The 17970-nt window shown below is 36.9% G+C and overlaps 1 protein-coding gene across 9 annotated transcripts in view; it reads right to left on the reverse strand.

Annotated features, from left to right (window-relative positions):
* The window catches only part of PLEKHH2 (pleckstrin homology, MyTH4 and FERM domain containing H2), a 60810-nt gene that overhangs the window by 15624 nt on the left and 27216 nt on the right, over positions 1–17970 (reverse strand). For 7 of the 9 annotated variants that reach the window (XR_014581681.1, XR_014581682.1, XR_014581683.1 and 4 more), the window contains 14 exons: positions 17769–17863; positions 16980–17124; positions 14511–14647; positions 13845–13898; positions 13301–13411; positions 12962–13048; positions 12280–12438; positions 11496–11576; positions 8093–8272; positions 7068–7176; positions 4486–4598; positions 2720–2899; positions 787–884; positions 138–315 (listed from right to left, as the gene is read on the reverse strand). Coding sequence is in view for 6 of the 9 variants with exons in the window: in XM_083829109.1 (XP_083685235.1) it covers positions 138–315; positions 787–884; positions 2720–2899; positions 4486–4598; positions 7068–7176; positions 8093–8272; positions 11496–11576; positions 12280–12438; positions 12962–13048; positions 13301–13411; positions 13845–13898; positions 14511–14647; positions 16980–17124; positions 17769–17863 (1727 nt within the window). In the remaining 3 variants the exon portion in view is untranslated. The remainder of the gene's footprint in view (positions 1–137; positions 316–786; positions 885–2719; positions 2900–4485; positions 4599–7067; positions 7177–8092; positions 8273–11495; positions 11577–12279; positions 12439–12961; positions 13049–13300; positions 13412–13844; positions 13899–14510; positions 14648–16979; positions 17125–17768; positions 17864–17970) is intronic. The other 2 variants (XM_083829110.1, XM_083829108.1) reach the window with 1 other exon arrangement.

The raw sequence follows: 17970 nt of genomic DNA on the forward strand, positions 1-17970 counted from the left end.
TTGCTAGCACTGGCACAGGATGAAAGCTGAACAATGTTTACCTTAACACTTAAAAATTCTGTTTCTGATATACTTCACATATATGCTGAAAGCACAGGTTAGGGAGCGCTTAGATTTCACGGTCTATTTAACATTACCTGATATATGCCATTCATGAAATGAACTGGAATACTAAAGGGTAGTGAATGGTGGTAGGGGTTCCTTAGAAGAGTTGAAAGAATTTCCATTCTGGAAGGTCTGGCTTCTCGGTCTCCATTCTGCTGGGTACGCTCCACGCATCGCTGACAATATATTGCGTATTTCCCAAATTCAGTTCTGTGACAAAAAAAGAAATAAGGCAATTCTTGGGACTGATTGAAAGGATAGTAAACTGTGAGTAAAACGCTCTGGAGATACCAAATGTGAAGAGCATTCAGATTTCACAGCCAGATTTCCAACATTTTTCCATGTGGTATTATAAGGAGAGTAAGTCCACTGAGACAAACAGAATTGTGCCAAAGATGAACATGGCTCAGAGCGTTTTGTGCAACTGCTACACTTTGGTCTTCATGCTTTTGCAACATACAGTCAGAATTCCATTGCAGACTATTTTTCAAAACAAAGGATAACTTTTCCAAGTGATGCACAGAAGCAGCATGTATGACCTTTTCATGGCACCGAAACACAATTCTATTCAAATGCCTTTTAAAATGTATGTCCAAAAAATGAAATATTAAATGAAAGATTGGAAATAAGGTACTTTAAGAAAGACTAGTCAATTAGCTGGCTAACAATATTCAGGCACACCTGGAATCTGCATTCTTCTTTAAATGAAGTTTAAGAAGCCAAAGGAATGGGTGCTGGGGCAGAAAGAGTCCAACGCAGAGAGCCAAGAGCTGCAAGCCCTGGACAAAAGGAAGACATTCACTGTTTTAAACATCTTACAAAGTAAAACTTCCTGCTGTGGCTGCTGGCCAGCAGTGAAGCTTACTGTGCCAAGTTGAGTAACTGATGATTGTAAACAGGAAGAAAAAAACAAAACACAGAGAAAAAGCTGAGTAAATGAGCATGTCACCTCTGGAAGGCCAAAATGCTCTCCATTTACTTGTGTACAGCATGTTTCTTTTAGGGCCAGAAATGTGGAAGTAGATCAGTCTGCACAAAATGCAGTTAATATACAGGAAAAATATACTACAGCTGCAACCCAAGCACTAAGATGTAAGGAGCAGCCTGTGCAATTTTCATTCAGTTCCCCTGTTCATATACATAATGAAGTAACCCATAAGACATCTTCCTCCTACAAAATAGTCAGGAACTACTGAAAATACAATTATTCATTATTTTGGTGTATTTTCATTGTTCAGTATGTATCCACAGCCTTCACTTAATGCACACTGCTCTCATGTACTCCGGATTCAGGCTTATTTTTCTTTCTTTTCTCACAACTGTAGCAATGCTTCATACTGAAATTCAGAAAGTGGGGTTTCTCTCTCTTGGTTTATCTGACTTGCCTGGTAGTAAATCGAAATTTGACAGCACAGCCAGAGATATTCCTTTTCATCAAAGAGCAGTACTTTGATGGAGGATAGCATCAACTCTGTTTCAGGAAGAAACTGTAGCAGAAGTAAGTGTGGGAGACTACAGCATGACTGAGTTAATAATTTAAGACTTAAAAAAAACATGCGTGAGGCTACAAATGTTTTACAGAATGGGTTAACCCTTAAATATCATGTCAGTGGATTATGGTGGCTACAGTTTATTTATCCGTATTGGAGGGAAGGCATCAACAGTGGCTGCAAGTACCAAACATGGATTATGGTTAGTTTAAATTCTGTAAGATGTATGTAACTTCAGTGTGTGCTAATTCACGTGGATATGCTATGTCTTTTATAAAAGCTTAGTAGATATTTTAGCAGTGCTTACATGCTGTCCATTCTCCAAATAAGAGCCATTTCTAGGTAACAGGTATGCCTGCTGGCCATGTTGTACTTTCTACAGGAAATCCGGAGAAAACTGTGTCCATTACAAAAGCCTTAAAGCGGTAATTTCCTTTCTCATTTTCTGATTGATCTCCTAGTTCTGTAGGTATGACTATATCACGTGCACTGTTATTCCAGTTCTGTTAGTTCCACATGGATTATAACTATTGCCCTTCCTTATAATTTCAATTCATTGATTTGTTGTATGTTTAGATACCACTGAAACGCTGGCAGTGGCCAAGGGTGAAGAATTTTAAGTATATATTCATAATCTAGCATGCAGGATGCAGGCAGAACAGCACAAGAAAGTAAAAGGTGACATCTATCAGAAAAGCCAAGCATATCTGAAATTCCACAGCATTGCGCTACAGGTTTTCTTCACGCCTATGCTACAGAGACATCTGTCATATGCTTTTGCCCACCAAGGTTCCTGATGCAGCACCTATCTTAGGAAAGATGCAGTAAAGGAGAATTAGGCTCCACATATCATGTCTTAATGCTTTACTTGACGATAGCCCACTGTATGTCAAACCTTTAAAAAGAGCACAGGCACAGACATACCCTGTCATCTGATGTGAGTACTTTGATGGAGGATAACATCAGCTTTGTTTCAGGAAGACCCAGCAGTAATAAGATGTTATTTCAGAACTTATCTGCTTTTAAGTAAGCAGAAGCTATGGATGTACAGAGACTCTTGGCCATTCTAAACAGTTCCTTCATGGCTGTTGAAGTAAGTACCATTAAAACAAATACCGGGTTACCTGTATTGGTCCTGTCTGGTTTTGTGGATGTCGACGTCTAGTCTGTTTAATGAGCTGGCAACAGATCTCATTTTGAAGTTCAGGATGCGTGAGGCAGATCTGCAAAGCGCTCTGGGCCAAAGATACGTGGTAGTCAATGGCAGGAGAGTCAACTGCAGCATTTATAAACAACTGGCAGGTCTAGAAATAAAATAATAAGCAACTGAGTTTACATACAAAAAGCTCCAACAAATCTTTTAGACGTTCTGCGTATCAAAAATGTGCTACAATTTAAGTCACAATCAGTCAGTACCTGCGAAAGGGAGGTGAAAAGGAACCTGAATGGATGAAAAGCTATAGAGGGACTTAAGACAAATACACCTCTTAAAAAAAACCTTTTCACTCTGTGTCTAATGGAGGGAACACTAGCAGGAATTGCAACAGTTGTGGCATTAGGGAAGTTTATGGACATGCTGAATGTGCACAGCTTACCCCGTGCAGGTCTTTAAAATGCAAGGTGGACAACTCGCAATGGAAGCCAGTGCAGAACACTTATGCTAGGAGTGAGCACAATGCAGTGGGACATGCACAGATTATAAAACAAGATTCTATGATTCTATGACTCAGAGCCACTTGTTCTACTTCTTGGCTTTCCCTGGTGTTTTTACAAGTGGGTACATATAAACTTTCCTACCACTGCTGCTGTCTTAGGGAAGCCAGGTGTCAGTCATTTGTTATGCCGTATTAGCAAAAAGCTTCCTCATCATTCACTCTATTTAGTCTACATGATAGTTCTCTTGGTCACGATAACTAAATTCATTTGTTAAAACACTTCCTTAAAGATGAATTTTCAAAGTATACAGGCAAAACAGAAGATATGAATGGAAGCCTAATCTTTCTCATCTATCTTAAAATGTGGAAGTGTTCAAGGCCAGGCTGGATGGGGCACACGGGTGGCATCCCTGCCCACGGCAGGGGTGTTGGAACTAGGTGATCTTTAAGTTCCATTCCATCCCAAGCCATTCTGTGATTCTATGTGTGGATGCACAGAAATAATCTTTATCACCAATGCAATATCTGAAACATAACTTCCTGTTTCTAAATGAGTTCCCTACCTGACTTTTAAACTGATTTATACAACATTTTAATAAAAGTCATACAAGTAATCTCTTATTTATTTTAGGTAAGTGTCTGTGGTTTGACATAGGTCTGAAATGTATTTCAGAAAGTGATTGCCCAATAGATATCAATTCATTTTTGTCAGGGAAGTACATTCCCTTTTACATTTCCATGCTGCAGTACTGCTGGAACTAAGGTGGATCTACTTCTTTGAAGTGTGGCTGTAACTGAACATATGGTACTTGACATGAATTCCTTTCTAGATCCTAACCCTTACATACAAATTTTCAAGACTGCTAATGCTGTAGGGAATTTGGTCTTTGGACTTGTGCAGTCTCTGTGGAGAATGCTCATTTATCCAAGCACCATGCTTACCAAACTGTAATTTCTTTCACTGTGTACAGAACAGCAAGAACCTATTTTGTCTCTGTAATAGACTTTATTTACATCCTGGCAATTAGTTAATGCTCAAGAGCAGCTCACCTGGGTGAGGGTAGGAGAGAGGAGAAAGAAGGTTAATGGAATTGCAGCACATTCTGTCTCATAGGTATCAGCCACCTTTCTGGCCCTTCAGTGGGAAAGATACAAGGTCTTACCAGCACACAAAAATTTTCAAGAAACAAGCTGAAGCTAGACAGTTGATAAAAAGGCATTTACTGTGGTTTTACCTTAAATAATTTAATTGCTTCAGTTTGCAAAGCTTCTGATGGCAATGTTGTAAGAGGAGAAGCGATTCCTTCTTTGCTGTGGCAAAGGGTAGGATGTCTCCAAATCTGAGAAGCTGAACAGATAAAATATGTGCTTTCTGCAATTAATTCAGTACAGCAAGTTCAATTTTTTACTCATCATTTAATGAGAAACAAAATGTCAAACAATCAACTTAAATTCTATTTGCTTTTTAAAAAAAAAGCTTTCTTATCTTAAAAGACTGCAAGCATCAGATTTATAATTTAAAAGGCATTGTCTTCAACACGAGAACCCCTTAACACCTCATTAAATAGTGACTCAACATGAAGATATGTCCTGAATCTGTAATAGCTGAACGTCTCCTAAAACCTTATTAAATAGACTCAGAAAGAAAGCAAATACCAATCTAACTGTATATTCTATCAAGTGTTTATTCTTTTCACAAATGATCTTTGTTTTCTTGTCAGTACAATATCTTTCTGCAGATTACTTTTTTGTTCTTCTAGACTCTGATACTTAATAGTTCTAGACTCCTCCGTGTGTTAAGAAGAGCTGAATCTACTAAAACACTTATCAATTTCTGAGAACATGGATTCTTCCTTGCTATATTTTTCACATCTGTAGACTGAACTATTTCATGATGTTCTGACATAGGTGCTTGAAAAGAGGCAGGCAGGCCATTTCAACAGAATTACTAGATGAGTCTGTAAGAAAATAACAACACATTTAAAGAACATAAATTTAGAATAAATTCAATTTGCCTGGTTCATCATTATTTATAACCCAAGAAAAGGATACTCTATCATGTATTTTGTAAGTATCTTCTGGATTCTTTAGGATCTAGTGCAGTATTTTCCACAGTTATAGCATTTGTTGAATCACTTGCCTACCTGGGTACCTCTTTTCACAACACTTGTAAGAATTTAACTATCTTTGATTAATTTCAATTAGTTGTACTAGTGGCCCAATGTTCAAAAATTACTGTGGGTGGCAGAGACAGACACGTGAAAAATGCAATCAAATGAACTTTGTTGTCTTAAGAAACCAGAGCAAAAATTGTGTTTCTGGGTGTACTCCTTGTTTGTTTTTGTTTTTAAGCAAAGTTCCTTCATTCAGAACTGCTGCATATGCCTTAGACTAGCTGGACTGAGTATATCAATTTCAAGAAGATAAATTGTTGAATTACAGTCATCTTCCTCTCCCCACAATCTATGACTTCTTTGTGCTTATCTATACAGTGGGGCCAAGAAAGAGTCTCAGTGAGGTGAAGCTTTTAAGATACTACATCAGTTTCCTTCTGCTGAAATTCACAGCTCCACCTCAGGTTGGTAGTGGAACCTGGCTTCTAAGTTCTAGTAGCTTATCTCAAATCATGATAATGAGTCTGTAGGACTGCTGGCTTTTGCTACAAACTGTGAGACTATATAAAATCATAAAACTTCTCAGGACCAGATTCTTTATGAGGTTTTACGCGAGAATAATTATATGAGTAGGAGTTTGCAAGATGAATCCTAAATTTGCTGGCACAGAATGTCAATGAGTCTGTCTGAGACTTCTGCTTGAATATTCAGAATTTGAAAACCAGCTTCTTGCGGATCCAGCAAGCACAAGGCAACAGTATGTGCTGTTCTCCTTTTACAGCTTCTACTTCATCTATTCACAGCAGCACAGGATGTGATGGATAGCCACCGTTTTGGGAATTGGTGTGACATCAAGGTGAACTGTCCCCAGAGATGAATTACGAAGATGCTGGAATCTTGCTTCTAGCACAGGCAGATTGAGGGGTATTTCCCACTGAACAGACTTTTGCATTCAGAACTGGAACAGTTGCTCAAACTAAATGGATTATACCAGAAACATGAATTCTGAAACTTCACTAAATAAAACCATTAAATAAAAATATTTTTTTAAGGAAAACTTTGAAATACGAGGTCTATGGTCTTCTTTTAGGAAACACTTTTTTCCTGTAACCTAAGAGATCAGGATTTCGAAATGCAGTTCTATACCTAGTTGCATCTAAAGCCCCCAATATATCGAGAGGAAATTGGGTATCTGTTATCTTCTAAATAATTACCATCTGTTCTACAAATACTGTTCTAAATTTTGACCTAAAGTACAAATTCCATTCCTACTGATTTCAATACGTAATAGAAACAAGGCCTTGGTAGTTGCATTTTTTATTGAACAGGAATAGTTTTGTTAATGATTTTATTAATGGTATTTTAGATAAGAGATTCAAAGCCCTATCAGGCTTGTTCAGAGTGTTTTACAAGGCATGTTAGTGTCTGTAATACTGTTTCACAGAGCAGATAGCTCTGCTGGGAAGTTAGCACAAATGTAAACTTAACAAAAAGGTTAACTGACCTGCCTTGTATAGACCAAAAAAATCTCATAATGCATGTAAGCATTTATTAAAAACTCTTTTAGAATTATGCCTAAAACTTCAATTTGTCTATTTTTTATTACTTTTTTTTTTTTTTTTTTACAATCTTAGGATAATTATTTTCTCAATGTAACTGATAAGTGTGACAATATTAGTGTGTTGAAACAAACAGAAACTTACTGGTATCACCTTCCATATTTAGTAATTTGCAAATAAGTTGTTCAAACTCAGACCCAACATTTACGTTGGTACTTCCAGCAGCAACCGTCAGATGATAAAGCCATGTGTCCTAAAGTAGAAAAATACACAGCAACTCATTCATTCCACCAGACTTTTAAAAGCATTAAAATATACTGAACATCAAGTTTTAAAGGAATTAAGTCAGAAGTTGAATTGGTTTTGAAGGATTCAGCTTTGTTGGAAGTAGCTTTTTCACGAAGATTTTGCTCTCAACTTTAAACCAACTGCCATACTCTCCTGTTGAAGCACAAAGGAGTTGGCCTTTGTTTCACTTTCACACCTGTACTCACGGCCACTCTATGTTGCAAGTATTAAGTAAGGAAAATTGGACAGGGCTCTCTTCTGAAGCCTTTTACCGTCAGAAATCATGCCTAATTATCAGCGAGTTCTTCTTTTCTTCTTCAGAAAGCTAATGTAAGTGCCTTTTTATCACTGCCAGATCCTGCTAAACTGAGGAGTTAAGCCAAAAAGCAAAATGAGGTCTACAGGATTAGTCAGTACATAATACTGTAAGCAATAATAGCAATAGCAAATAAGCAATAATAATGCTTTTAACCACATCTCTCACTTCTCTTATGTCAGTCTTCCCTACTGTTACTCCTAACAATGAAAACAGGTAACAGTATACCAGAACCTCTCCGGAAGATCTGCTAGAGGTCTGTCTACAAGTTATTGCAATGTGAGAAAAAATTCTCAATTTACAGCATATTTAGTATTCTACACCACCACCTTATGTAGGCAAGCCTAAATATTTTTGGCTATTTCAAAAGGGATTATCAATGACAGCACTGGTTCACAGACTGATCAATGTTCATGAAATAGGTACTTCTCTTTGTTTATTACATCAAACTACAGGACACATGACTTGCAGATCCCCTTTCCCGTCATCTTTAGGAAATGTTCATATCATAGCACCACAGTCATAGACATGTTACTGAAACTCAATTAAAAAGTCCTTTCATTACCTTCTCATGCTTGGATCCTATAAGAAGGTAAGTTGGTCCTTGATCTTTGGGGTGGATAACAACAGTGTAATGTGTTGATAATAAACTGCGGCCACTAGCTTCATAATCTTCATCAGAGTCACAGGATCTATCAACTTCTTCAACCTTGGCCTCAAAAAGCTTGATTTGACCAAGAGGAAACTAAAAGTAAATATCAGAAGTAGTCAGAGAGCACATGTTTATTTCAGTGCATACTAATGTTATATTTCTTATTCTACAAACAGAAACAAACCAAAACAAAACATAAAACTACCGTCAATACTCATTTATATTTATTCATTTTCACTTCTGCCAAGTAATGCAAGATAAATGAGCTGTTGCAGACAAATGAATGATATGTGAATGATATGTGCTAAAGTCTGAAAGCGAGAATTTTTAAAATTCTTTTCCAGGTCTGCTTCTGTATCTAATTAATGTAATAAATGTCTGTTAGGGTGAGAGAAGTAAGTTTTCAGAGTTTCCAGACCTGCTTCCAAGTAAAAATTCCTTGGGTCAAGACTAGAGCCTTAATAATAGTCTTGTCATTTCAGAGGACAGCAGTGTTGAAGTATCTATTTCATTCATGTTATAAATTCAAAAGGTAAATGTTTTGTGTAGCAGACCTTATTAATTTGTTTCATTCTCCAGTCCGATAAACCAAAATATTTGAGGCTTAAGTTGTATGTATAGTTATGATCATTTATCATGCAATATTTTGTATGAAATGCCATTCAAAAGGAAGTTTTCCTAGAAGTATTTCATACTCATTATCAACAGGAAACCACACAAACATCCATCTTCATAACTGGGTGAAAGGACTGACAGAGGCTGACAGTCCTTTCTGGCTATTTTATGTAAAGGTCCCTCCCTTTCCATAGCACCACTGCTCTTCCTCTGGCCATTCATACATCATGATGTTCAAATGAGTCTGGTATTTAATGTTGTAGAGAAGCCTTGACTATTGTTTCTGTATCGTTTGTGATGTCTAGTAATGTTTAGAGATTCAGCAGAAAGAAAGAGATGTTTCCCTTTGGCAAAATGATGGTTGGGCTCCAGAGCAACTAGAATCTCATCTTATCTGTGCCATATTCTCGTACAAGCCTGAAGTAAGTGGTCTTAACATATTAACAACAGTGAAAAGCAGATGAGGCTGACTCTTAGCTTCTCAGTAAAACTGTTTAAAAAATGAAAACCTGATAGTGGAGAGTAGCTGCCAAGCCTGACTCAATCTCAAGTGGCTTTCTTGAATCGTGATTTTATAAAGTGGGCAGTTAATATAATCATTTGAAGAAAACATCACACAATGGTGGCTCTATATTTCAGTGTACTCCCTAGTAGGGATTGAAGATGCATGGTGTGATCTGTGTTTTCTGTGGCACTTCTGAAGCATTTAACTTTTTGAACAAGGTAGATTCTGAGAATCGTAAGATGCCATGGCATATAAAAATAGTCACAACCTATTTCTTCACTAAGTTTAACTTAAATACAACTGGCTGATTTTTTTATTTGCATTCCATTTTGAAAGGCCACTTAAAAGGACTTCATTACTGTATTAACTACTGCAGATTGTGTAATTTTTTCATGCACACTCACATTCAGCTACAACAAATATGTTTTTAATTAGCCAATTGTTGAACATTACAAATGAACTAGCTCTGGGGAACTTTTCATATATAGCATTTTAAAAACACATTCTGCTTACAAAAGCTAAATGCTTATTCTGTTGCAAGCTAGTAAATTAGTTCCAATTTTGCCTTAAGAGAGATAGCAAAACTTTTTCCAAATGTTAGGGATATACTCATAAGGAACCAGCAAACTTCTTGGATGCTTCTAAGGGCTTGCTAAAAACCACGTATCTTCAAAGGTAAGTGTGTGTAAATTCAGGTACTTTAAACACAGAGATTTCTTCACTGGAGAAAAATGTAACTTAAATTAAGTGTAAAATGAGCTAGAGGTCAATAGTCTAGTCATTTGATTCCCTAGCTCTGTACTACTTTTAAATAGTAATTAAAATAAAATATTCTGATGGATGTTTACGGCCATCTTATTGATATAGAAATAAGCTTTAGCTGAATGTTTAAAAATGGATAAAAAAAGGGAAAGACAACAAAGGGTATTTCAACTAGCTTTATAGAGAGACTACAAACTAATGGGTCCAGTATGAATATTTGCATAGATCAGAAGTAACAAAGGAGATTTTCTGTATTTTTTGAACTCTTATGAGTTTTAATGGCTCAGGGGAGTGTTAACATTTTTGTCAGTGCCAGCAGTCCTTCTGATAGAGCTAGGTAATTCTGATAGAGCTAGGTAATAAGGGCATTTATCAAATATTCATAACCTCAGGGATATTCAAAAGAATTCTTGTAGGCTTTCTCAAAATCTTGTTCCTGACCCAATTCCATGAAAATGTGTTTCTTGATGACAAAACACAATGGCCTGGGAGCAAAAGGACAAGTCAAAACTATGACTGGTGTCTTTTGTCCTGACTCAGCAGGTAAATTTGTCCTGACTCAGCAGGTAATTATGACTGGAAATACTAGGAAATACTGGAAATACTGGAAATACTAGGGTCTGACAACATTCAGAAGTGCAGGTAGAGAACTGAATACCAGGCTCAACGTGAAAGAGTTAGGTGGTGTTGTGAGGGTAACCTAAAGCTGACTGAACTCCATTTCTTTCTTTTCTTCCTTAAAAAGTAATTTCCATAAGTTTCAGAAATCATTTTCTCTTCCCTTTCTCCTGCCTTCTTCCATCTCCGTTTCTAACCATCTCATCAGTTGTAGACCATGAGCTCCTTTTCCTTTTCTGATGGGGAATTGGAAAGGATCCCCCCATGTGACGTGCATCTGCAGAGCAGCAAACTCTCTGCACCCTGCTAGTCCTCTCTGCCTTTCCTGTAGCACTGTGGAGGCACAGTGACATACCAAAGAACAAGATTCGGAAGACAATCAAGGGATAAAAAACCCAGTCGTTTCTTGAATCTTGCAGTCACTGCCCACTGCAAACATATATTAAAAAGGGTCAACTTCTGGAAGTAAATGGCAACCAGATCTTTTCCAATGAGTCTCAAGCCTGACAGAAAGGGAGTCCTGAACTGTCGGCAAATCAGTGCCGACACTCACTTTGGCTAAGGATAAGAAGATGCAGGATACATATCAGGTCCCATAGGAGAAGTAGACTTACGGGTGTGCCCATAATGCTGTCTATTACATAGGAACCTTCCAAGTTAAGAATCTGTTAAGTCTAAATGTCTGGTTATCAATATAAAATGGGTTTATACTACCCAGGCCAACCTGTATCTTAATAAAGCCAAAACTTAGTTTTCAAAGACTGTTCACTCCAGTATGTATTCTTCCCTCACTGAGGAAACAAGTAAGGGACCTACCTTATCTTCTTGGTTACGGAAGTAATACAGAATTTTTCCAACTAGGGTACACCATACTCTTTTGGAGTATCCATGTTTCACCTGAAATTACAGAATATCAGGAACAAGCATGGTCAGAAAAATACTGACTACCTTTCACCATCTCTAGACTTTGATGATTCTGTGAATAAATGACTTAGTTCAAATTCCTTTCCACATACTAAACAAATAATTAAAACTGCATAACTCTGTTAAAGGTATAAGGTTTAGGGCATCTAAAGTCCAGATAAAGACCTAAAGCCCAGGAAAGACAGTATGAGGTTTTCACTTGGCTTTGGATCAGGCCTAAGGTAATGAAAGCTAAGGAAATGAAAGAACTGAAAGAGAAAAAATCCTTTTATACAGTATCCTTATTATCTTGAAATAACCTGTTCCAGTGAATAACACTTAAAAGGGATCACTCAATTGAAATAAATTAGATTAATTAGCTACTGCAACTTATGCATGTCTCAAAGTGCCATGAGAAACCAGGACACCTCTTAAATGCAAATGGAGAACTCAACAACTTTTAATGAATTAAAAAGCTGAAAAGAAAAAACAAAGCAAATCTCAAATGACCAGAAGAAAAGCTTTTTGGAAAAGTAAGCTAGTTGGTAGTCCTCCTCAACTGTTCACTTTGAAAAGTACTGGGAAATCTAATACATGTCTGTTTTGCTTGCATTTTATTGTAGCACCATTTTCATCTAGATATTATTCTTAATAAATACGGAATAAGGCACATTTGGGGGAAGAAAAGTGTTCCTACCTTTGTAAGTAACCCTTTCATGGTTGGCTTGATTTCAGGCTGTATAAAAAGCGGACTAGCAGCCTGTATTTTAAGAACATTCTGTAGTACTTTGATCCATTCTTCTAAGATGTTTGGAGAATCTGCAGTCAGGTAGTATGTCCGTTTTTCTGTGGTCAGCTACGAAGTGGCAGAAGAGTTTTGAGCTTTAAGAACATTACACATTCCACCCCACAATTTGAAGGTTTTAACATACACTACCCAATGTAGTTTCACACTTTGGGGGGGTTTATTTATCCCAAATAATTGTGCATTAACAAAATGTTCAATGGCCAAGCAGACCAGACAGAACCACAGTTTCTGAGACTCCTTCTGAAAGATTCTAGTACAGCAGAATCGATAAAACCTAATTTATCTTATTTCAAACAACTTCACTCAACCCTAATGTCTAGTCCCAAGACTACTCTCTTTTTTTGTATCTGTCTCATATTGCTATAATCTGACCTTTGTAGCAACACAGACAAGACTATGTTTAGGCCTTTCTACCCCTCATTTTTATTGTTGAAATGACCCTTTGGTTTCAAGCAAAGGGCACTGACTAATTCCAAGACCACATTGGACTTCCAATCCAACAGTGACTGGGATGTTTTGGCGATGCAGGAAATAAAGACCCACCGAAAAACAGAGAGAGAAAAGCAGGCACCTGAATTGTTTGTTTTCCATCACCCCTTTCAATGTGGCTAGATGCATTTAACTCAATTTGACCTTGAGGTTTTCGAATTACATCACTCTGTATAGAAAGAATGGAACAGAGTATTTTAAATCCATCAACAAATGGTAATAAATAATCATAGAACTCATTTAAGCATTAATCTTGATAAATACTTCCTATTTACACATTGAGTACCTTGTATGCCTGTTGAGGAACTGAGTCCTCTTACAGCTCAAACACCAGGAATACATTTATTTTCATTCCAGCAGCCCTAAATTCTCAGTAGAAAAAGAATCTAATACTAAACAGCAAATAGCTATATGTACTTACTGGAGATTTGTAGTATAGTAATTCGCCTCCTTTAAGCACAAACCATCGTCGTTTCCAGGTCTTCACTTTACCACCCATTTTTAACAGATATCCAGATTTTTCCAAAGGTTCCTGATTATTTAGAAGTTATGTAAGAAGTAGTTAAGTACACCAATATACCTATATGCCCCAGAGATATTGTATAATTACACCACGCACACAGACATTTGAATGACTTATAAGCATGCTAAATAACAATTACAAAATTTTATGAGATTTTTCTTCCAAGGACAGCATTTTTACAAGCACTGAGACAAATGCCATGCATGTGTGATAACTAATTAATATCCCTACTTACAGTTATAGTACATGAAGGAGAGTAAGTGATTTGCCCAGAACTATACAAAGGAATGAAGAACATAATGATTCCTGATTTTACTCTAATTATTTATATTTAAAAAAGAACAAAATTAATATGATCTAAATACATCATGTTTCCCAAACTTTAGGGCCTGACCTACAGAACAGATATAACAGTGTAATTTAGAGTTCTGCAAAGACATACGTTCATTGTGTACACCGGTAGAACAGAGTTCACAGTTTTGCTCTGTGAAGAAAGCTTAAAAGAAATTATTTTTGTCATCAGTCATTCAATCCACTTTTATGCCAAGACACTACTAACGCAGACCATTAAAAAGCTCACAGAGACAGACCAATACCCTATAATGGTTTGGCTTCTTTGTCTGATCCTACTATGCTGTTTTGCTTAGGATTTCTCTAGTTTGCCTCAAGTCATTTTCCCAGTATGAGGAAGCTACAGAAACAAATTACTGAGCACAGATTTCTACTGATGCCTCCAGCTCCTTCAGTGGAAAGCCTTCCTATTTTTTTTGAATATTCAAATAATAATTTTAAGCTGATTTTAGTATTTTTATGCAATCTGATACCAGATCTGGTTCCAAGAAAGAAACTTAAGTGCTTTGAATTGTCTTAGGGAGTTGTCTACCTACTTCCATGAACTATACAGAAAGCTCAGAATTATCCTCCACCTTGTTTCAATTATTGCAGTCTTATATGGTTACTTTATTGCTGATATATTTTGCTATTTGTACTCATAAGGCAGTCTGTGAGTTGGCAAGACTGAATACAGAAATTTGGTAGTATTCTTTGAACACAAATACACACACAGCAACACAGGTACACTTCTTCTTTAAAGAACTTCAGTACTTACATTTTTTCCATTATCAGTAGATGAGGAAGAGGTTTTAGGAAGTTTCTGCTCCGGCTCTGAATAGTCTGTATCTACTGAATATGCATCAGGAGGAATAGCATAGTCACTTTCTGAGGTCATAGAAGACAGAGACACACCTGAGTTAAAAGAGAGATGTTTCTCTGTATTTTTATTTATTATGTAACAACCAAATGAGGTCAGAACATCCATGCAGAAAGAATATCTGAGTAGGATATACAGGCAAACACAAGTATCTGCGTAAATCCATTAGGAACCGAGCATTTTTTATAAAAATATCAGCATATCTAACTATTAGTACAATGCTAATAGCTAGAATCCCATTTTCTTCATAATTAATTGTTTACTTATGAATGAAACAAGAAGTAATTGTCTTCTATATATTATGACCTTCTGTTATATTACTACACCTTTTTTAGAGGAGGAAGTCAGTGCCCTATATCGCATTTATTCTGTACAAAACAAATATAGGATCTTTAATTAAACTAAGTAACTTGCTCCTTCCTCTTTCTGTCATTTTCTCTAGTCTCTAGATTTCCAATGCATGTGCATAGGTACTAAAAAGCTAGGCTCAACATCTGCTTTATGTTGAAGTTGTAGGTTACCGTCTTTGTTTTGCAATTAGTATTATTTTTTATATGGAGATCTTTTGAAAGTCTGAATTTCAGATTTCAGGATTTTTAAAAAAGTTTATTAGCTTTGCTCCTAGAAAAAAATGCACCCTGTTTTAAATTCTAGTGAATGAGCAATAAAAATTCAAACTGCTCTAAATTCATCATAGAAATAACGATTTTCAAACATGTCCTTTTGTAAAGTTTTACTTTCTGACCAGTGTTCTGTTCTGAAAGGTTACTCTCCAAGACTGAAATGAAGATGTCATGTTTCCTTTGTTTCATTGATTTCCAAACTTATTAGCTGATTTGATTTAAAGAAATGCTTTTCTCATTTATTGTTTTGGCAAGCCACCTGGGCTTTCAGGTCCGTTGTTCTCTTTTCATGTAAGATCTTGCAGCAAGCTAATTATGCTCCTAGACAAATCTGCGACTGCCTAGATTTTTAAACAATGTGATCTCATACGTATATATGTGTTTTGTGGTTAAGAAAACTTTCCATGCATGAAGTAATGCAAGGGCTAGTTTTGAAGAAGGAAGTACAGACAAAGGGAATGGCTCAATTTTACAGTAGTGATGTAAACTGTGGGTGAAATCAGCTATGAAATTAGCTGATTTACCTTTCCTATCGTGCAAACATGATGAGGTGCATACGCAGGAACTATGGGTCCTTATCACATTAGCGTGGCAGAACTGTAACTACTGCACTGGAAATGGGACCACCACAGACAAGCACTTTGGTCTTTTCAGTTGGCATTACATAAAAAACAAGAGTTGCAGGAGAAATCCAGTGAAGGACAAGACCCAGGCAGGGAAGGTTGCATGTCCTGGCCCTAAGAAAGCTGGCTGAGAGAGCTTTGAAGGTCAAAGAAGGTTGTTCGTTCCTTGGAGAGCAGCAGGCAGACCTGGGAAATGAAACAGCCTCGATGGCATGTCTGGCTGGCACTGAAACACTCCTAGCAAATCAGCAGCTGTTTTTGCCTGCTCAAGGGTGATGTGAGTGCAACTCTAGCTCACTGGGATTTTAACATATGTAACAGGAACAACCAAATAATGCTATTTTGCATTGCTAAGCAATACATAACGGAGGATGTAAGTACTAGGATGTTAGATTGTAAACTCCTTTGATATACCCAGTGAAGAAACCTTCTCAGGGAGTTAACAGTGATACTGTCACCTAATGAAGAAGCATTGTATCTCGCCATGTAGTGAAGCATGTTATTTTCATTTCGCAGATGGAAAACACATGGTTATGTACTGCTGTGAGATTTACCTCTGAAAAAAGAACATTACTTGAATCAAGTGTTTTAACTACATCTTTGCATAAAACAGTCACTATAAAAAGGAAAGAAGTCCACCACTGCATGAGATGAGATGAGAACCAAATACTCTGTTGGGGGAACTTTCACACCTGCTTTCTAATCATGTTAAACTATTACTTTTTTTTATAAAAAGAGTATGTATTTTTTTGCTGCTAGCAGTTACTTTCTTCTAGGTCATTTTATGTACATGCAGTTAAAGGTTATAGGGAATAATTTGTGTGACAGAGCACAAGTAAAATGGAGTTTCTTCCTTTAAATGTAAAAGTCACTTTTCCCTCATGACAACAGTTAGACTAATGCCTTAAACATCCATCTTCAATAACAGCAATAAAAAGAAAGCCACACACAACTGTCTTTTCTCCTGCTTGAATAGATCTAGGCTTTGATAGCTTAGATAGAAGCCTCGATTTGAGATGTCCATGCAATTTAACTAAGAAATCAATTTCTAAGAAGATAAAGCAAACTGTTCAGTTTTCCAAGCTCCTCAGGAGTTCATTCTTCTTCTGTTTTTTGCCTACCTCGTTTCATAGCCCGAGGACTATTCGGTCCACTTCTGCTTCGAGAATCGGACTCAGAAGTCCTTGAGCTGGACCGAGAGCTGTCTTCTTCCTCAGATCCTGACGACTCATCTATAAATGGGCTGTTGCTTATTTGAGTTGCTTTCTGCAGAAATTAACACAACATTCTTTGGTATCATCTTGCGTAAAAAGTATCAGTCGTTTCCTTCATACTGTGGCAGAGCTCTGTTGGCTTTGTAACATTCAAAGCTGTTTTTGCTTGGGCTGTGAGTTTTGGCACACAAATATCAACATAAAACTGAATTCCCTCTGTCCTCTGTATCCTCAACCACCCCCACACTTTGAAACAGAAAACTGAGGCAAACTTAAGAGATGGGTCTTTCCAATCACAAAAAGCTGCCAGAAAAAAAAATGCTGTGATTAGTTACTGCTGGCTATCTGAATAAAAACAGTTTTGGCACTGACACAAAGACATTTCTATATACACACACACGCTTTTAATTATGACATTGAACACCATGTGGCTCTGTTTAATAATTAACAAGTCTTTGGAAAAAATCAGCAAGGGACCTGAGAAAGACTGACCTGGGCTGGTAACATTTTATAAGGAGCAGTGGTTTTGTTTTTTTTCCCAGCTATTTGACATTTCCATTACTTCTGGGGTTCTATAACCTCTAACCATGATCTTATGACACATTTGGCATGGTAGCCTCAAATGTGAAAAAGCAAGTTTTTGGATGTGAAGCATAATGGTATTTAAACATGTCCTTTAAACAGTAATGCAGTTACCCCTTTCAAAGTGGTGTAGACAGGAGTGGTCATGTTCTTATATATCAGAGATGTGTATAATCCAGATATGGAGTATGGAGTTAATGAAACAGCACCTAAAAAAGCAACACATTGTATAAATGACCTTCCTAAGTTACACCCCCTCAATTTACCAAATTCTGATGTAATTTTTTGCACTGTATAGCTCAGCTATAAAAATTGA

Source organism: Anser anser, assembly GCF_964211835.1.
Source record: "Anser anser genome assembly, chromosome: 3".
NCBI classification, from domain to species: Eukaryota; Metazoa; Chordata; class Aves; order Anseriformes; family Anatidae; genus Anser; species Anser anser.